The 21,894-nt window shown below is 37.6% G+C and overlaps 1 protein-coding gene across 1 annotated transcript in view; it reads left to right on the top strand.

Annotated features, from left to right (window-relative positions):
- LOC149189333 (putative 4-hydroxy-tetrahydrodipicolinate reductase 1, chloroplastic) overlaps positions 1 to 12,479 on the top strand; it is a 97,084-nt gene extending 84,605 nt beyond the window's left edge. Inside the window, exons 5-8 of the mRNA XM_089411797.1 lie at positions 11,131 to 11,232; positions 11,434 to 11,543; positions 11,684 to 11,771; positions 11,957 to 12,479. Coding sequence (XP_089267923.1) covers positions 11,131 to 11,232; positions 11,434 to 11,543; positions 11,684 to 11,771; positions 11,957 to 12,025 — 369 coding nt within the window. The 3' untranslated portion in view covers positions 12,026 to 12,479. The remainder of the gene's footprint in view (positions 1 to 11,130; positions 11,233 to 11,433; positions 11,544 to 11,683; positions 11,772 to 11,956) is intronic.
- Positions 12,480 to 21,894: the final 9,415 nt, after the last annotated feature.

Genomic DNA, 21,894 nt, shown 5'->3' with positions numbered 1-21,894 from the left:
ATTCGTGTGAGATCACTGTGTCATCAAATATATATTCTCCTTCGGGTATGCCGAGATATTTAGCCCTACTGTAGGATCTCATAGATCCTCTTTGCCACAGGAATACTGACTCTGACCCCTTTCACGGAAATGAGTACCACCGATGAGGAGAGAATTATCACTGTGATAATTACCGCATTTGTTAAGGCCTTCTGAGATCTATGTCAACCGAGATCTTCCTTCTGCCTTTTTGCGCTAACCCATACTTGCTAATTGCTGCATGAGGGAGCTGATCTTCTTTACGCCCTTTGTTGAACCCTCGCTCTGATACCATGTTGAGAAATTTAAGGGCAATGCAATTGTTATATTTCTCTTTCTTAGATAACTGCTTGAGATATTATTTTCTTCAGATTTGATCGATATTATTACTATGTATCATTATCATCAACCAACTATCAAAACAAGAAAATCAATCATGCACAAGTACACAAAATATTGGCACCATGCCAAGGCAAAAACCTCTCCAAAACTTGAGAGGAAAACCCTTGAACTCTTTCTTATAGAATCTTTATTGAGAAATTACATGACCCAAACTTGACCTTGAAATGCCTTCAACATCAAATGACAATACCTCAGAATATGTACCCAATAACACTGTTCAGTTATGCAATTGAAGAATTATATCAGTCTGCACCAAACAGTTCGGATAGGCTCTCCTAGCCTCGATCTACTCTTGCTCCATATATATAATTATTATACGTTGTCACAGTTATGAATATAGCTGATGTACAAGGCTTCCACAAGATGATCCGGTTGACTGTCACCACAATGAAGGAGGATGCCTTAGATTTTAGAGCGTATATGCATATGTGGATGGAGTTAGGGCTCTTCTAGCCTTACGGTACCCTCGCACTGTCATCCGCAGTCTCCTCCTTCCTATTGAGGTCAGGATTGCCCTTCAAACCCTTCACGCAAACATGAAATGCAATATGCTAACCCAGATCTGGATGCCGAGATGAGGTGCAGGCTCGATGAGGGGACAAACTTCCTCATACGCTGCGGCTACTTCGCTACCTTGCTTCTTCGTGACTGAAGTGTATTGAATTACCTTGTAGTAAGGCTTCCTATAACATACAAGGAGTCTCCTTGAGACTTTCATCAAAATTCCCTTATGACTTTGCTCTCTATATGTTCTTCCTTTAGGAATGGCCTCCTTATGTAGGCTTGTTAAGGAAATGGGAAGATGAATATGCACACCTAGGTCCTAAAGAAGTTTGTCTTATGCACAAATTCTCAGATCATATGATAAGGCATCTCGATTCAAATTTAAGTCAAATAGATCTTCTTGGAATTGAGCAATTCTAGAAGCTAGGGACTTCCATCACTCTGTCCTAGTGCCTCTGGAGCGATGGTGACATGTTCATCGCTTATTGTAAGTTGCAACTAAACGATGCATTACCTTATGCAAGGTCGTTTGGAGTGATGGAGCTTTTGACATTCAAATATTGCCTTCCCAAGGTTAGAAGTAGGGTATCACGACCTGCTAACTTAGGTAGGTTTCTCCTCGAATTCAAGGGTGTCAAATAGGGTTATAATAGTTAGTTCATGGGGTACAACCTTATATTCAATTGATACTGAAACCAAAGGAGGAGGAGGCAATTGACAAGATTGTGGCCAAACATTTTCTATGGAGTGACATTCCCTTTCAACATTGCCAAGAACAACCCATTCTACCATTCCATGTTTGAAATTGTTGCTATTATGTGCTTGGGGCACAAGACCCTTCCTATGATGACTTTAGAAGGCCTCTCGTTCAAGGGGAAAAGATTGATTACACTAAGAGATTGGCTAAGCTTTGGGAATCATGGGAAATTACAGGTGTACCATTATGTTAGATGGATGGACAGATGAGAAAGGTAGGTCATTTTTTATTTTCTTGGTAAACTGTCCTAAGGGGACAATATATATCAAATGTGTTGATGCATTTGTGTATGTTAAAGATGCGTTGTTACCTGTGTTGCACGGGTACCCGCACCCGGGGGTGGGGTTCTCGAACCCGTCCCAGGTTCCCGCACCCAAGTACCGGATTCGGGTACGGGTTCTTCCTAGACGAACCCAGAAGAACTGGGTTCTTCCATGAAGAACCGGGTTCTTCAAAAAAAAATTTGGGTTCTTTTCCTTTAACGGGTTCTTGGGTTCTTCGGGTGCTTGGGTTCTTGGGTTCTTCGGGTTCTTCGGGTTGGGTTCTTTGGGTTCTTCATAAAAAAAACTATATTAAAAATTTAATTTTCAAATAATTTTTTTTTTATTGAAATTTAAAAAATAACTTATAACAAAGGTAAAACTTATAACAAAACCTAAAAAACCCTAAATCAATTCTTGTAAATCAATTTGGAATGAAACATTCTTCCACGGTCCTTACCATCAAAACCTGTGTTGCACGGGTACCCGCACCCGGTTTTTTAAGTTTTTTACAAGTCTTGTTTTTTAAGAATTCTTGTAAATCAATTTGGAATGAAACATTCATTCCCGAGCCAAATAACCATCAAATTATAAACTATAAATGCACACATACAAGTTCAGACATTTTCGGTCAAATAGAAAGTAGGATTGAGACCAGCCATAAGCTGTAATCAGCTGATGCTGTTAAATGGCGAAGGGCTATTTTGGACAATGGCTAAATTAAGTATCAAAATCTGCCAATTTCTCACAACATTCTGATAACATCATGTTAAGATTAAAACTAGGAAAATATGCCTAAATCATATATGGTCTCTACAAACTTGTACACCAAGTAATCTTTAAAAACTGCGAAGATGTTTTATGTTTAGATAATTAATATTCAGGCAGAGCTTTGCACTCAAAGACAAACTATCCCTCAAGCCATTAGATGGCTGCTGTGCATTTTATTGGGAAACAAAGACTGATAAGCGTGTTTTGTGGAAGGGTAAGGCTGCCACTGTTTTTGGGATTGCTTTACCACAGGGCACACCATGCATGGGGCAGGTGGATGATTAGACATCAAGAAAATTCTAGACCACTATCAGGTTGAGAAGAATCTCCTATGAAAAAATTGTGTTTTTATATGGGAGAGATTAAACATTCAAAGCAAAGTTACAAGTTCAAGCTCCAGCCAGAATGAGCAATTTCAATAAGGAGAGAAGCTGTCTTGAAATTAGAGCAGGACGCAGAAATGCTAACACTCCTTGGCTGTGTAGGAGGAAGGGTCTGTACGACCACAACCTGATTCATTGATAGGCATCCTTGCAAATGAACCTAAGCTGCATGGTTATTTTAAAGCCTGTGTGTGACAAAATCTGTCCCAAGTTTCACCAAAATAGTTGAGTCTAGCATTTATCCTAGTATGTATTTTGAATTTTCAGTTTTAGTAGTAGCCTTGAGCTCTCTCACGTAGCTGTCATAGTGTCATGGTTACATAGAAAAGATTCAAAAGAACAGTTTTTTGGTGATAAATTTTGAAATTTCAATGTCAATGTTGAATGTTCAATGATGTGCATGTTTAAATGATTATCATTAAAGTTTTCTTGTTTAAAGTTGAAAAAATATACAAATTCAAATTTCATATATATTATTAATTATAAATTATAAATTTATAAAATATAATTATTAAAATTTAATATTATTATATTACCCAACGAACCCACGCACCCTGTTTCCAAAAATGCCGTCCCCGTCCCCGTCCCCGCACCCACGTTTCCTGGCAACATAGGTTGTTACTATGTCAGTTGTTGGATGGCTTCATTTAGTAGATATGTCTATTGTGTGTTGTCCAAGTCATTATGAACAATGCTGCCAATTTTGTTGTTGTTGGTAGGTTGCTTATGGAGAGGTATTGAACCTTACATTGGACTCATTTTGTCGCCCATTGTATTGATTTGATGTTATAGGACACGGGAGAAATTTCTTGGATCAAGGAAATCATTGATTCAACCAGGAGCGTCACCATATCTATATATATATATATATTATTCCCTATACATATATATTATTCCCTATATATATATATATATATTATTCCCTATATATATATATATATAGATACTTTTTTTCCATGAGAAATATCTTTTTACTTCCATATGAGGAATATACATGTGATGCCTTTGAAAGACTATTCAGATTCAACAACAAGGTTTGAAGCCATTACGACAAAACTCATCATGTTAATTGCGGGAATTGAACCTAAGTGGGGTGGATAACAATCATTCCTCTCAAACCTGATTGATATGAGTCTCACTATATATATATACACACACACACAAAAATCATACATATGTTGTTACACTCATCACACACACACACAGATATATATATATATCATACATATCTTGTTACACTCATGAGACTATTCATAGAGAACAAGGAGTGTTAAATTTTCATTAAACCTAGGACTTGGTAAATCATCAACCTAGCAAAAAGCAGATCTACTGAATAACTTATATAGCTAGGTTCTTAACTTAGTTAGTTGAAGCAAAAAATAAATAACCAATCTCATAAAATAACACACAGATTTTGCCCAACAATTTTTCATTAATGATCCAAACTTACGTGGGCTCCTATTCTAGGATAATGGCCTCACTGAGAAAATACATAATACAAATAAACCTGGATCTGATCTAGCAGATTTGCCCTAGATCGATGCTCAATCTTCCCTGCAGATTTAGATTTCCAACCCTTTGCACTCCCTTGAACCCAACACACTTCCTCACTAAGATGCCTATCTCAATCTTGTGTTGTTGTAGTGTGTCTTTTTCTTCTCCTTAGCCTTGCTTTTATAACTTTACATTGAGCTAAACCCTTAACCGTAACCCTAATCTCAAAGTGATTAACAAATGTGGTTAGATCTTGCCTCACTTGAGATCAACGACTAAGATTAAAACATAATCACTAAAGTAAATTATTTACTTTTTCAAGTTTCTTTTAGCTCAATAAGCCAACATAATAATATGTGCTTTTTCTTAATTTAGACTTAGGCTAAGTTACATTAGCAATCTTGTTCATGTTGAGAAATCAAGGGCAACTAGATAAGGGTGATTTCTCTTACTTTGATCACTGCTTGTGATGTTCTTTTACTTAACTTGATGTACTTGTAGTTAACTTCTTATCTTGATTATTATAGTGTTCTTTAATCATCAAACAACTGCCAAACAATGAAGATCAATGAGACAAGAGAACACAAAATGTAGGCTACTAGCTAGGGCCAAAACCTCTCCTCTTGAGAGGAAAACCCACAAGATTTCTTCTCTTCTTATAGAATCTTCAAATGATGAATTCCAAGACTTAATACCCTTGTCAAAGACCCCTCCAAGGCCAAGTCAACCTTTCCTTTAATGAGCTTCTCTTCCACAAAGTCAACCCAAGTCAAACTAGCTTCATACTTCATATTTTCGGCCTCTGCTTCATATTTTAGTCACTGCTTTAGAACTGTGCTTTTCGGCCTGCCTGTACTTTTTGCAATTTCGCACGTGTGATTGTTTTAGGGCAGAATAGAGACTCTTTCTTCTTTGCTGGGCTAGCTCTTCTCTTCTAAGGTACTCGACTTCTTTTCTTGGTCTTCTACTTCACACATCAACTTCTTTTGAGGAGTCTGCAATTCGATTTTGCCATAACAAATATGTTGCCCTAATCTTCGCACGTGTGAGAGGTAGTAGCCCTAAAACAATCCTTCTTTGGCTTGGTTTCTCCTTGTGAACTTTGCTTGCCCAAGATACTCCTTTCTTCTTAGATTCAAACTCTTCTCTTCCTTGATTGAACTTCCTTTTGCTTTTGAGTGAATTATCTTCAAATGAGGTCACTAGGACACTTATATATACCTTCCAAGGAGCTCGAACTGTCATCATGAGGCCAACTTGTCTTGTCTTGTAGGCCGTCTTGTCCTTTGCTTAGGTCGACTTGTCTTGGAGGGACTTTGACACATTTTATGACTCAAATGAATTTTCTTGCAAGATCCAAAGTGACCAATGGAGTCTTTCATACATGACAATGACTTAATTGACTTCTTGACTCAATGACAAAACCTATAAGCACTCAATGGGTGCTTGACCAATAAATAAATTGACCTTGAGCTTGAAACCCATGCTACAAAATAATAATAATAATAATAATTTTTCTTTCTTTTTACAATATACAAGAATCAAGAGTACATTTCATAATTATGAAGACCGAACCTAGTTACCTGTTTCAACACTCCCTCTTAATTAGGGAGTTACTCATAATCTGTACAAGGTACTTGGACATTCTTCTATTGAAGAATTCACATAAGAAGAGTCGGATTGGTAAGTCATCTCATAAGCTATCTTATCAACTTATATCTATGCATCTCATCGTATCAACCAACATTGTCATATAGCAAGGTCTTGACTAACAACTCTATCTCTTCATAAGAATAGAGAACAATGCGGGGGAGACAATGACTAATAGATACCTTCACCATTGTCTCTCAAGGCACATACCCCATCCGGATGTTCACAAGGTATGTCCTTATAAGACCATCCCCATCTTGGATTTATGGAATTTTCTCTTCGACTACCCTTACCTATTGGATGCCATACCTCATCCTCAAAGAGTATCAGAATCAATCTCAGATGCTTATCCGATCCTCCATTCTTTCTTCACAACATGAAGACAAGAATGATGTGTCTATCTCTCCCTCTCAACTTGGGAGATCTACCCATTCCTATAAAAGGAATATACCCAAGCTCCCTCTTAACTAGGGACTTGTTACCAACAACAACTATCTGCTCTTCAATGGAGATCATGGTATTGTCAACTGCTTGTAGGGCTCCTTTCCGCATCATCATGTCATGGATGAACTTCAACTTCTTCATCATGGAGCCTTCTTCTTCATTACTCCTTTGTAGGGCATCAACCATCTTCTTCATCACATCCCTTCAACGAAACATAGTGTTGAACCAATGGTCATGTCATCATTTTCTTCATTGGGAAGTGACCTTCTTGTCATCATCTGGCTATCCTCATACAACTACCTCTTTCAAGTCATGTTTCTTTCAGGATCTTCCATCCAATCTCAGTTGTAGATGAACTTCTACAACCCTCTTTCGTTAGCCCTGTTACAACCCAACCAGATTTTTTCTCAAAAATAAAAAATGAACATCAAATCAACATTACCTCTTTATGATGGCCTTTCGTCATGACATCAACTTCTTGCAACATCAACATCCTTTCACATATTGTATGAATCCATCTCCAAGACATATATTACCAAGATTCTCCTTTTCTAACATACATATCAGGGTCTTCATATTTTTTCCACGGAGATGTCATAGCTAATCCTTCTAGTTATTAGATGTTGATCATTTAACTTATCTTACATGACTATAGAATCTAGATACATCTTTCACGAACTCGTCTTCCACCTTTCTTGGCATATTGCTTCATCAGGATCTTTTATACATAGTTCCTTTATCATATGAACCATGATTGCCAACCACCTCATTTTTCTTTATGAGGTCATATTATGTTCATTTCATCTTGTCAATATATAGAAGAGTTCAAGGCACATCGTCTACATGACTTTATGCATCATTCCAATGGAAGAGTTTCTTCTTCTTTCATCATGCTCATGAGATAGAGCATTCTAATCATTCTATCTGCAACTATGTGATGACATGAGTTTATTTATCTATTACCAAATATATACATACCTCTTCCTTCATGTGGTCATCTAGGCTTCCTTTGGCAACTTCCTTTCCTTGCTTGAAGATGATAATGCTTCAACCAATTTGACATGCTGCATTTCTTTGTCATCATACCGTCATACTTCTAACCAGCGAATCCCACACAAGGTGGAATGTTGACTATTTGCGAGACACTTGCTTCGTCTAAGGAGAGGTGAACCTTTTAACAAAGATTCCAATGGAGGATATTGATGATCCTTATTTTGCAAATGCTTCTTCCTAATGATGATGATGTATGATGATCTATCTTTTGTCTTTGCTAGATGACTTACTTCAATTATATAAACTGCTACTTTGATTGTCCTTCTATGCGTTCAATGAAGATGCCATGAGTTACTTACTTTCTACCATGTACTATCACTGCTTCAACCATATAGACTTCTACTTGGGCTATCTTTCCATGATGTTATTTCAATTTCGGCTACAATGCATGCTATACTGTGATGCTTTTCATCGTGACTACTATCTACTACAAACTGAAAAGAACCAAGTATATGATGTTATCTTAGTCATAGTAAAGGTCTTTCCCTCTTCCTTCTTTGTCTTTTTCTTTTCTGGTTCTTTTACTTCTTTGGTGACATGGGCTTCATTTCTTTCCTTTCTCTTCTTATTGTCCTTCTTGAGTTTAAGACAATTTTTTTTGAAATTCCCATATTCATTACATTCATAGCATTGAATCTTGGAACATGTCAATTTTCTTTTGAAACTTCTTTCGAGGCTCAAACTTTCCAAATTTCCCTTTCTTCCTTGCCATAGTTGCAAATGTTTGAGTTTGTTCATTTGATCCAACATCGTTTCTTTGCCTTCAATTTGGTTTCTTCAATTTTGCATAATGACCATAGATCGTTGAATGGGGTAGTTTCCTTCTTTCCATAGATACTTGATACAAAGTTGCCTCATTCATCTGGTGGTGCATTGAGCACAATGGTGGTCATCTCTCAATCAAACATTACTTCACCTAGCTCTTGTAGTAGGTCTTTTATTTGAGACACCCTCCTAAGGTATGAGATTACCCCTAATTCCTTTGATACCTTCATCTTGTATAGGTCGGTTCTTAACTATATAGTTTCTTCTGTAGTGCTTATAGAAAACATTTCCACCAATTTGTCACAAATAAAGAGATGTCTTCAACTTTGCTACATAAGGAATGAGAGAATCTTTGATTGAATCAATAAGGATTCTTTTAGCTCTTACGTCTCCTTTCATATATTTTGATAGTGCTTGAGATTGCTCTTGAGAAGGTCTAGTGATAGAGCCCTTAACATATTCAATAACTTCATTCTCCATGAGAATTAAATCAATTCTCTTCTTCCATGCAAGGTAGTTCAAGGTCCCAACCAATTTATTGTTCTCCTTGCAGAAAGAAGTCATTTGGTTTATAGATTGAGACATAAAGTATAAAGTACTTACTTGTCAAATGAAGATACCTCCTTTGATGATGATATCTTCAACTAGATGCCTTCTTGATGATGATGACTTGATGATATTCTTCAAGGATGTTTGAGATGTAATCTTTTCTTCAATTTGAGGGAGATCACTTTGGTTCCTTTGGTGACGATGAAGTGTTTTTTTTTGCTTCCTTTGATTGATGATTGTAGAATGTGTAAGCTTCCTAGGAATGCTTCAAGTGTAGAGTTCTTCTTTGAATGGAGGTAGGGTCTTTGAGGTCTTCTTCTACTTACACAAGTTGATGATGTGATCCTTGTGATGTGATGGGTACTCCTCCTTGATGCTCTTTGTTTTCCTTGATGGTGTGATGTCTTTGATGCTTCTTAGTTCTCTTTGATGATCTCCTTGTGCTTGGTCCTTGTGTATCCTTCTTCAATTATAAGCATGTAACAATAGTTGGTACTATTGGAAATATTGAGAGGTGGGGGGTGAATCAATATTTCTTTTACAATTGTTATTTTTAACTAGTTAAGATCACTTAAATAGGAGACAAAATGAATAATGGAAAAGTAAATAATTTTATTAATCAATATATGTTGAGGACACAATCCTCCTTTTACAATAAAACAAGCACACAAAAATCACGGCTCCAACATTAGATGAAGACACCAATCTTCAAATCAACTAGACTTCAACCTGCACTTCAAGGCTCCAACCTTATGCTTCACCAAGCTCCAATTTGATATTAGAGGACTCCAATCCTTTCAACAACACAGGCTCAAACCTAATTTTTCCAAGGCTCCAACCTTGTTTTATGAGACACCTATGTCTAGGGCACCAACCCTTTCAAGTTCTTCAAAATGAATACATGTAGATTTTAAGGCTTCTTGTTAATTTTAGATAACAATGGTATGTTCTATGTTTAAGAGCAATTTACTTCAATTTTCTTATTAGCCCAATATAAATTTCCAGATTAGCAATCACATTAACATGATAGTAAAATGCAGATAGAACATAAACAATAACAGTAGAAGACGAGCCAAGACAAGAGGACACAAGATATGGCGCCAGCCAGGGACAAACCCCAATGTGAGGAAACCCTTTGATCAATTCTTCTTATTATTCTTCAAAAGTTCAGCAGAGCGAAAGAGTACAATATGTAATATTCATTTGCCCAATCAAAGTGAAATCTGTCCAGTCAAACAGTAGCCACAGATTGCCCTAACCAAAAAGTCAACGCTGGTCAACAGCGCAAAATTTGATCATGATGACAACTTGGTCAAACCCAGTCAACTCACCCTCCAACAGTTATCCGAATCAGCTCAAAACAATTCTGAAAAACTTAATAAAACTTGGTCAATGCTGCAGTCAAATCCTTCTGCAGTCAACACTGGTCAAACAATACGGATTTCCTCTATTTCTGTGCCAAAAAAATGCTTCCCGGCCAAACAGAAAATTCCCTCACAAATTCCCTCATCAGTCAACAGGTTCTCTAGGGAGGCGCTCTCATCTAGAGGCTCCTGCTCATCCGTCAGCTGTGACTGACTAAGTAAACGTGCCCTCTGCATACCAGTTGTCGGGGAATCACCCACCCTTTTACAGGGTACCAAGTATCTGCCACAAAGAAAGAACCCATTTTTAAATTTCAGAGTATTGGGTTCTCCATACCCGAACCGGGTTCGGAAGGGTGCGTTTGAGAAGAACCCGGATCCGTTTCCGGTGCTTGGTTGCTTGAATTGTGTACGGGTACGTGAACCCCACCTCTGGTTTTGCGTACCCCTACTTCATAGGTTAAGGTTGAAATGATGTTATAAACAAAGGAATGCAGTAGTCATGTCTCTAATGAGGCCACGACTTATTGATTAATTATAGAATTCACTCTTAGCTATCAGTTATCCTTTACTTTAACACTCCACTCTTGCAGATTCCTTCCCAAAAATTAATTCCTTGGTAAACTCTGGGTTGATAATGATTATTGCATGTTTACTGGTACACATTTACTGTATACTTGTAATTATTGGTTTATGAAGTGTGTCTGTCATTTCAGGTCAGAGAATCTCATCAGTCAAGTAAGATAGACACATCGGGCACAGCAAAAGCAATTGTTTCAAGTTTCCAAAGGCTCGGCGTTAGTTTCAATTTGGATCAGGTAATTGTTAGTGCTCTCTGATGGCAATGGTTTGTGGAAGTCCAGTACTTTGCCTAAAGGATTATATATCTTTTTAGATGCTATTTTTTTATTGTATTATTGTACGTATAATGTTCTATGCTTATATGAAAGAATCCCATGTTAAATCTATTTATTGGGAGAATGGCCAAGGCAATTGAAGATTGCATTTTCCAATTCCAGATAGAGAAGGTTCGAGACCCCACTGAACAAATTAAAAATATGGGAGTTCCGGAAGAATATTTGGGAGGTCATGCATTCCACACATATAGCCTCACATCTCCTGATAACACGTAATGTTCTGTATTCCTCCTTTTCTTAATCTACCCTTGCTTTGTCCTAACTTCTATGATCTCATATTAGAAAATTAAATGCTGTACTATTATAAACTTTTCTGTGCACCAATAAATCTGTTTATGTTGGACTGGAGCAGAGTTGCTTTTCAATTTCAACATAATGTCTGTGGAAGGTCAATATATGCCCAGGGTACTATTGATGCTGTCATTTTTCTGGCAAGGAAGGTATGTGCCCTTTATATCGAGCATCCTTTATTTTTTAGGTTTTCTTTGTGTTTAAAGCCAATTTTCATTATATTCTAGGGAGGTTTCTTCTGACGAAGCATTTTAAGAAACCTTCTGAGGTTTGAACAGTTAATGATGAGGGCTTCTCAGAGTGATTGTGTTTTCCATTTTTTTTTTTGTTGCAGGTTCAATTGAAGGCAGAGAAAAGGCTTTACAATATGATTGATGTTTTGCGTGAAGGTAATATGCGTTGATACTATTTATATTTGATCCAACAGAGTTTGGTGTCAGATGATATTCCCTTTCTACATCTGCAATGACGAGAGGAAATGCTAGAAGCTGTTAGTTTGTTGACAAGAGAAAGATTCCTCCCATTCAAATTCTCAGGTGGCCTTTATCTTCTTGTCCTTGGAGCATATTTGAATATCATTTTCATTTTTTGTCTTGTGGCTTTATTTGGATGATTTGATCATTTTTACTTAGAGGATTGAAAAGGCGTATTTGAACCTTATTCTTGGCCTATTTAGCATATGATAAACACAAAATACTTTAACTATACACAATATCAGTCAATTTTGTTACAACTTTGGTTACACCAGTACTGCTTGATGTATTTAATGGCGAGAACTGTGGTCCACCCCTCTAAAAACTGTTTTCTGAGGGCGTATGAAACATTCCTCAATGAAGATGTATTGCTACATTAAATCATTTGTGGTGTGGTGCGTGTGTGTAAGTATAAGTTGCTGGAAACACCCTTCCATCCATTTCCAGGCCACAAACCTCCAGTGGGTTGGGGGGGGGGGGGGTGGGGGGTTTATTTTGGTAGTGGAAATGGGTCCCCAAAACGTGCCCCCACATTTCCCACTTGTTTTGGCCCAAACATCCCATGTTTTTGCCCACAAAATCTCTTATGTAAAAGGTACTTGGGACGTGCAAGAAGCACACAAATGCATAATGACAAGAAAACAGTGATGAATTAAGTATAAATAATTCCCAACACGCTAAATTTCTTGATCTTTTCAATCAAATTTGGAAAATAATGTGCTATTTAAAAGAAATCTCTTTTATGTAATATTTATCTTTTTAAAGTGTTGCGTTTCTGCATTTCTGTATCAGAAGCTTGTACCCATTTCCATGTTTAATGCAACTTCAAGAGAGAGGGAGAGAGAGTGCTGCTTGCAGGCACCATACTTTTGTTTGCCATACGCATTAATCTCGAGTAAACCAGAAATGCTTCAAACTTTCTGAAAGATGCAGGTCAGGAATAAACAACCTTAGCTGATGGCCAGGGTCAATTCCCACAAATGTATTTAGTGTACAGACTCGAGCATACATTTGAATTTGATGTTTTTAATGTAGTGATGGACAAGGGGAAATAACTTAGTAAACATCAAAACTGTAAATTATTTATTTAGGTAGGATGCTGAACGACTGCATTGGAAGTTGCCATAATGGCAAACAATATACGTTGGCATAGACTGTATCTGTAGATTTTTTTTTAATAATGCAAGCTTTAAGCTCACTATGTGGAATGGTCTTTGAAGTGGGCATACATTTAGGAGTTTGATATAGGAGAGCTATAGCTTGAATTTCATTCTGCTTGGTTTTAAACTCATTGTTTACAAATTACAAGCTTTTAGTTAAGCCTCTTCCAATAATGTGTTTTGAGAGAAAAATTGGTTCCATTAGAGAGGGTTGATGAATAAGCATCTCTGCTATGGCCAACAGAGTAAAATATATATAATATTTATAACTTTATAACTGAGACTGGTATCGGGTGATCAATTTTACTGTATTAATCTAATCTAGCTTTTTCAGATAAAAAATGATCTGAAATTGTTTAGACACATTGTGCGTTAAGTGGTGATTGATTCCTATGTCCTGTATACAAAATGTTTTTAATGAAGTTTGACAAATAAGCAGCTGTATCCGGTTAGAGGGGGCAAATAACCCAAGTTAACCATGACTGGTATCTGAATATTAGTTTTGTTAGAGAGAACCCATTAACCTTAGCATAGCTTAATTTGTCAATCGGTTTTCCAAATGCACCTAGATTAAGTGGGGTGATGCCTACCTCCTCAGAAGTCCCAGGTTTAAATTTCAATCCCAGGGCAAGGCTTTTATATATACGATGTCTGAAGATGTAGTTTCGGTCTTCTCATATAACTAGTAGTGGGTGAAAGTGATTCAAACTAGAGCACGAGGCCTTGAAATATAAAACTTCTGAAGGTGTATTTTAGGTCTTCTCATATAACAAGGGGTGAAATTGATTTAAACTAGTCTGTAAGGCTTTGATATATAAAATATCAGATGGTGAGTTTAGATCTCCTCGTGTAACAGGTTAGCTGAGAAAAATTTAAGCTTTGGGTTTGCTAAACAAATAGCTGGGAAGGGTGTAAATACTAAATATTGAAGATCGCATCATTCAGCATCTTCTCCACATTAGCAGGGGTCTATCAGTTAATCCTAATACGTTCTCGATTTAGAAGTCTTTTCAAGGTTTGTAATTGATATGTTGAAGTACCACTCCTTGGAACATGTTTGCCCATCCATTTATTTTTCCTTTTTGTAAATTGGTATAAAATTTTCATTAATCAAAAGATGTTTACAAAGAGTACATGGATATGACAGGCGTCATCTGAAAGTGCAAAACGCTTTTAACCAGAGGAATGTGTAACAACCCTGAGCACATTTCTGCTCCAAAAAACTATGTATGCCATCCCTTAACATTGCCAAAGTAGACATTACTCAGGGAATTCCATACATGGATATGACAGGCGTCATCTGAAAGTGCAAAACGCTTTTAACCAGAGGAATGTGTAACAACCCTGAGCACATTTCTGCTCCAAAAAACTATGTATGCCATCCCTTAACATTGCCAAAGTAGACATTACTCAGGGAATTCCATTAACTGTGTCCAATACCAGGATCGAGCTTCTGAGTACAAAAGGAAACAAAACAAAACCCATATAGAGAGAACAAAATAATAGAAGAGATGTCATGGAGAGTAGGAACCAGACCATAAATGCACTGACAATCTTGAAAAAAGTCAAAAACAAAAGCTGCTATGAAGCTGATACCTCTAGTCGGAGATAACTACCGAAGATAGATGATATCTATTTGCTGGAGGAGTAGTGTTAAGAGGTGGTGCGTTGAAGAATGTAACTAGGTTCGGTCTTCATAATTGTACTTGAAGTCAAGATGTAATATATTTGTCTAAAGAAAGCAAAAAGAATTTTTATTATTATTGAATTGACTTGTTAAAGCATGGGTTTAATGCTTGGGTCAATTGTCATAGGTCAAGCCTCCATTGTAGGCTTTAGGATTGTTTATTTGGGTCAAAGTCAATTTGTTGATTGGTCAAAGACTCCTCCATCAAGTCTCCTATTGTCGGCTTCAAATAAATCATCATCAAGTCGACTTCGTTCAAGTGAAATCATGTCGGCCTATTTCAAGAAGAAACAACTATATATACCAGCCTAAGTACCTCGCATTCCACATAGAAGAATAAGCTCGGATTATCTCTGAAATGAAGTTCAGATATCATAGTAAGGTAATTTCAGATCAAATGTGGATTAAGGTTCAGTGCTACCACAGTTTCGGTGCTACTACAATAACACAGTCTTGGTGCCACAACAGTGAGAAGGGTCAACAATAGATCTCGGTATAACTACAGTGATAAGGGTTCGGTACCACAACAGTGAGAAGGTTTTGGTGTCATCAAAGTAAGAAGGTCTCGGTGCCTAACGCAGTCTCAATGCAATCTGTCTCAGTGTAACTACAGTGATAAGGGTTCGATGTCACAACAGTGAGAAGGTTTCAGTGTCATCACAGTAAGGAGGTCTCGATGCCGCCACAGAAATGAAGTCTTGGTGTTATAACTATGATGAGGTCTCAGTACTATTAAAGAGGTAAGATCTCGGTCTCGGTGGTATTGCAGTGATGCTGTCTCAGTGCAAACTCAGTGGCAAGTATTCAATGCAAACTCAGTGACAAGAATTTGGTGCTAACACAGTGACATAGATCTTGGTATGTAAACACAGTGAAAGGAGGATGACTTGATGGAGGTAGTCTCGAGTCTAAGTTGTAAGGGTCTTGGTCGTCTCATCTTGAATCTACTGAAGGAAGAATTTTGACTGGGTTTTCCCCTAGAATGGGGTTTTGCCCTGGCAGCATGCCTACATCTTGTGTTCTCTTTTATTTGTTGGTTGGCATTAGTCTTGATGATAATAAAAGATAATTCAAAAGAACAAATAATATTAATGAAAAACATTACAAGATAATGTCATAATAAGGGAAATTGTTGAACTGCCATCTTGTGGATTTCTCAACATGGTATCAGAGCTATGGTCAAGGTCAAACGGCAGTTTGAAGACCACTTATACATCTTTGAAGGATCCTCAGCGAAAGGTTCTGTTTGCACTAGTCTTGAAGAACAGGTCAAAATCAAAATGGACATTTCTGAGCTAACGGAACTAATATTACAGTGAGCTAGTTCAAGACACCTTAAAGAAGAAGGAGAAGGTTCGGATGTCTCAATGATGGATTCTAATATGTCACAATAAAGAAGTTCGGTCAATTTCAAAGAGGAGAATGGCAGTGATAATCTCAGAAACAAGTGCAGTTTAAGATCGGCGCAAATCTCAGCAGGCAGTCTGATATAACAATGATACATTTCGGTGCATCTTGATAAGACAAGTTCAGATCAATTTGCAGTAGTATGAGGATCGGTGAAATCAGAGTTCAATATAGAGGAACAACTATTAATAGAAGGTGAAGTAGTACATTCGGTCTACAACTCGTTGAGGAAAAGGATTTCGAAATCACTGCCTATGGAAAGCTACCAATGATCTGAGGTATCTCTGACTACAAGAAGCATTCAGTTTGAAGGGAACCCGAAGTCTGTCCTATGAGAAGCACAAGGTACCAGCTCATGGAAATCAAGTTTTGTCATGTAATAAAATTCACTTGCAACAAGTCTAATGAAATTAAAGGTGTGTAAACTCAAGGTATGTATGTTCATAAATTTTCAAAGTATCTAGTCTTAAATGGTTCATATGATCCTTGTTTATACCTAGACTAGGATAAAGATAGTACTCCCTAGATATCATACAAAAAACCTCATATTAGAACCTTAATACTTGTTTTCTAGAGTTTACAAATAATCTTGGCTATCAAGTAAAAGTCCTCCTGTTGATAGAAAGAATTAATAGCTTATCATAGGATTCCATCCTCCATGATTATGTAGAAGATCTAACTTGAGAAACTAAATTATGTCCTTGGTATCACATGTTGTGCTTGTAAGTATGTACTACAGGTATAAAAGATGATGGCTTAATACAAAGCTTACACTTCAAGGAATCCTTACAAGGTTTGCCAAGGAACATCTCTAGGTATGTCTTAAACTATACACCTTACAAGATTCTCTTAAAAGTATAATCATCTTAGTTTTGAAGTTTGCATTACATTACTAACATCGTTATGTCTAGCTGTCTTGAATCATAAAGATTCTTGTTTAGGGTGATTCATCACTTGATAAATCTACCCTCCTCATATTCTTAATTGATTTTTATAGAACCCTAGACAGGTTCTATGGAAAACCCTAACCTAAGGGTATGCTAATGTTAATGTCTGAAATCCTAAAACTGCTTAGGGTTATTGGGAAATGCTATTTTAAGTTTTTGTTGATGATGTCATGTTTGGGGTTTTAGTATGATCTTAAAAACCCTAACTTGTTAGGGTTGAAATGGTGTTGTCTGAAATCCCAAACCTATGAAGTTTTGGTATAATAGGATTTGCTTTGCTATGTTATGAAACCCTAGATCTTTAGGGTTTGGTTGGGCCTATAAGCAAAACCCTTGTTATGATAAGATCCTATGAATGAAATCCTAGGTATATATGTGTCCATTGGTTGAAACCCTAGCTTGGTCTAGGTCGATATATGTCTAATATATCAATATTGTCTGACATATGATATGCTTATGCATGATAATGAATTCCTAGATATGTGTGTTGACCTAATTATTGATGGTCACAAGTCTTAGGGTTTAATATAAGCCCTTGTCTGAGTTTTATATTGTAGGATGATGCTGTTTGGGAAATCTAGGGTTTTGTAGCTAAACCCTAGTAATAGCTAAATTTTCTATTATGTGTGATATAACAATCTAGAATCTATGAATCTATATAGCGATTGTTGAAATAAGTAAATCTAGGGTTTGTATGAAGCCATAGTAGGAAGTCTAATATACAAATTCTGAAAATTGTTATATACCTTGTAGATCTATTTTTGTTTGAATTGTTTCTAGGGTTTGCTATATGTTGTAGTAGGGTATGTCATACCATTGGTAGAAACATTGAAACCCTAGATGTAATGAAAGTTGTTATATAAGCCTTGATGAAGTAGTCTAGGGTTTAGGACAAAGTCCCTAGCAAAATGTTGAAGAGTATATGCCTTTTTGGGTATTTGATATATAAAGTTGAAATGCTTCCGTGATTATGATATGGCCAACTTCATGCTTCTATAGATTTGGTTGTGCTTGCTATCTAAGTTTTGCAGGTACATATAATCTTCAAGATGGTAAAGATGTTCGTAAAATAAAGTAGATGTGATAAGCATGATGTGAATAATGATGATAACTCTGATGAGATGGTTGAAAGCCATGAAAGATTCTCCAATGTCGAAGAGCTGGATTAAGATGGAGACTGAATAGAGGAAATCTCCTTGAGAGCATATTTTTGATTGAAGAATGAATTTTGAAGGATATGTTGCTGCATGTGAAGAAGAAAAGGAAAATATCTTCTATCAAAGATTCGGTTGATAGTCCTACCGTGTTGAGAAGCAACATTAGAACAGCCTCGAAGGTTTGTGTTTATTTATGAATATGTGAAAGTATATTATTGATTGGGGTTGTGTTTGTACAGGTAAATCTCTCAAAGGTTTTGATAGCATGCTGGTTACCGATCAGTTTGATCGGGAGAGATTTGTTGTCCTTGATCTGTTGGATCAAGGAGTGTTGAGGCTTTGTGAGTGAAGCATTGCCTGGGAGGACATCTGGCCGACACTTTGTGTTGATGTCTAGGTACCGAAGTTGGAAGGGTGGTGTTGGTCATAGAGCTCTGACCTCGGATACACACGTAGATCCCTGGGTTGATGGTTAGCAAGTAAGCCTGATGGTACCTAGAGAGGTTGAAAGCTTGAGTCCATCTTAGTCCCACCTGGATAGATTGCCTTGGTCAGGAATCTAGTCTGTGGCATTGCGGTGCCTAAATTGTTGAGAGACCAATGGATAGATTGCCTTGGTCAGGAATCTAGTCCATGGCATTGCGGTGCCTAAACTTCTTTGTAGATGATGTGTTTTGAGATCTTCGATGTATCTCTATGGTTATATGCAAATATCTGTGTTATAACTATGATGAGGTCTCAGTACTATTACAGTGGTAAGATCTCGGTCTCGATGGTATTGCAATGATGATGTCTCAGTGCAAACTCAGTGGCAAGTATTCGATGCAAACTCAGTGACAAGAATTCGGTGCTAACACAATGACATGGATCTTGGTATGCAAACACAATGAAAGGAGGATGAATTTATGGAGGTAGTCTCGAGTCTAAGTTGTAAGGGTCTTGGTCGTCTCATCTTGAATCTACTGAAGGAAGAATTTTCACTGGGTTTTGCCCTAGAGTGGGGTTTTGCCCTCGCAGCGTGCCCTACATCTTGTGTTCTCTTTTATTTGTTGCTTGGAATTAGTATTGATGATAAGAAAAGATAATTCAAAAGAACAAATAATAATAATGAAAAACATCACAAGATAATGTCATAATAATAGAAATCGTTTAACTGTCTTCTTGTGGATTTCTCAACATGGTGCAATGGTGACCAGTGGAGCATTGATCACTGTTGGAATCTCAGAAATGTTTTCTGAGTTAGAGTCCGAATCTGACACAACGTACTTCTCCACCCTTTGTAGACATAATATAATATCATCCAAGCAGTACCGAATGCTTCTACGTAGGCATTTCAAGTCTTCCTGACTTGCAAATATTCTGTAGTGGTCCACTTGTTTTTCCTGGATGACCAAACATAATAGGGAGTCCAATCGCTGGTAACTTGCAACAGAATGTAGGAAGTGCAATTTCCTCTTTCGAAATTTGTCAGGGTATGGAATCCATTTGAACTCCTGATTACCCACTTTGGAGTCTGAAAAGTAATCTTTGTCCCCAAATTCCCTAGATTCAAGTTGTCGAATCTCCTTTCTAACTTTCGGGGGGATTGAGTCAAACAAAGTTGCCATGGAGTTCCATCCGAACAAATGCTTGGACTGAGAGATAGACCTACTGCTGGAGCCTCCACTACAAATTGCCATTCTATTTCGAGGTGGCATAGTTGCTTGGAGAAGTGCAACAAGAGGACAATGTAGATGAACCCCAAGACTACCCTGAGGGATTTTAACCAAACATGAAACGAAATTCACAGAGCGGATGTGAGGTACTTGGACAAAGGACTATATCATCACAAAACCGACAATGCACTGAAATGGATAAAATCCACCCCATTCGAGGACTCCTCTATCCATAAAGTCAAAGGAAGTTAAAAACAACACCATAGAGAGAACTAAATCCACTCGCAACTGTTGTGAACCCTCGTGGTCAATGGGTGCTTTAAACAGGAGAGGGAAGCGAGAAGCGACAATGGTACAAGGGACAAGTGCTTGTGGCAGGGAGGGGAGACTATAAACAACAATTAGGCCGAGGCCAATTGTTTTGCAGCCTACATGATACCAAGGCAAAGGAAAATCATGTGTAAACATAAACAGGAGACAAATCCCCCACAAAATATGCCCCGGAAAGCAAAATAATCCGCATTGTGTCTTTGAAGGACTAGAGAAAAATACACCATTAAAACCAAATCGAAAAAATTCCCCAATACTTGTAGTATCCTCGGGCAACTTTTTTTTTTTTTTTTTTTAATACAAGGATGCCAACGTTTCCACAAAAAGCTTTCCCCTGCAATTAAAATAATCTTTGCAATAATTCAATGTAATTAAAACCTTCGGTTAAGCGACAGATTGAATCAAAACCCCTTAACAATAAGACATAATGAACAAAACCATATGAATTTAGTTCATAGACCACAATATAATAATACCATATAGTCCACAGTATAATAATACCATAAAAGAGTGTCCTGTCTCCCACAATTAGCATAAATTCCAAGCAATATAATCCAAATAATAACTATATGGATTCCTAACTATGATTTCTGATACGAGTTCTTGTAACAACGACATGCTGCCGTGTTGGAATTTCTAAGCCTAACTGTTAGAAACCCTTCATGTGCTTTTCTGATTTATTTTTGCCTACTTGTTCTGATTAATTAACAAGTTATTTACCATGTAAATACTAAAAATAAATATAAGTACATGGTCAACACATTACAGATCATCAACTGAAGGAAATAAAACAAGCACATAAGTGACATCGTTGTTTTTGGACCAATGTCCCTAGAAAAACTCAGTGTTGGGAAACTGGTGCAACCATTTGAGGGTTTTAATTATTAAGTAGTTTCAGAATACAATCTGGGTGCCAAAACTGGCTCACCCAACAGAGAATAATCTCGGCAGTAGTACCTCTTAATCGGAGACAGATGTTCCGGCTGAAACCCTGGATAAACACTCCGACAACTCCCAGCTCCAATCTTCCCCACGAAAACCCTAGCGTCAGCCTCTAGGGACCGTGTGAGCCCTTTCTGGCCCAGCGTGTGCCCAACGTCATCCTAGCTCGCCCTGCGTCTGCCCAACGCCATCCTAGCTCGCCCTGCGTCAACCCTTAGAGCCTCTGCGTCACCCACGCTGGCTCTCTGAGGCACTGCGCAGCTCCTGGCTGCCTCTGCATGAGCCCTGGCTGGCTCTGCGTGAACCTCTGGCTGGCTCTGCGTCCCTCTCTCCCGGCTTCTGCGCTGATCCTCCTAGTACTATCTCTGCCTCTCTGCTTTTGTATTCACTGCCCCTCAGCTGCAACTTTGATCACTCTTTCGACTTCCTTAGCAAACCCTGCCCCAAAAAATCGAAATCTTGATCAACTCGGTGTGTTCTCCAAGTGACCCTCAAGCCTCCTTTTATACTTTTC

Source organism: Pinus tabuliformis, chromosome 3_1 (assembly GCF_031772625.1).
Source record: "Pinus tabuliformis cultivar Carrire ecotype Pingquan chromosome 3_1, CPIR1, whole genome shotgun sequence".
Taxonomy (NCBI): Eukaryota; Viridiplantae; Streptophyta; class Pinopsida; order Pinales; family Pinaceae; genus Pinus; species Pinus tabuliformis.
Note: the sequence above shows the minus strand (reverse complement) of the source record. Positions and strands in the feature narration are given on the sequence as shown.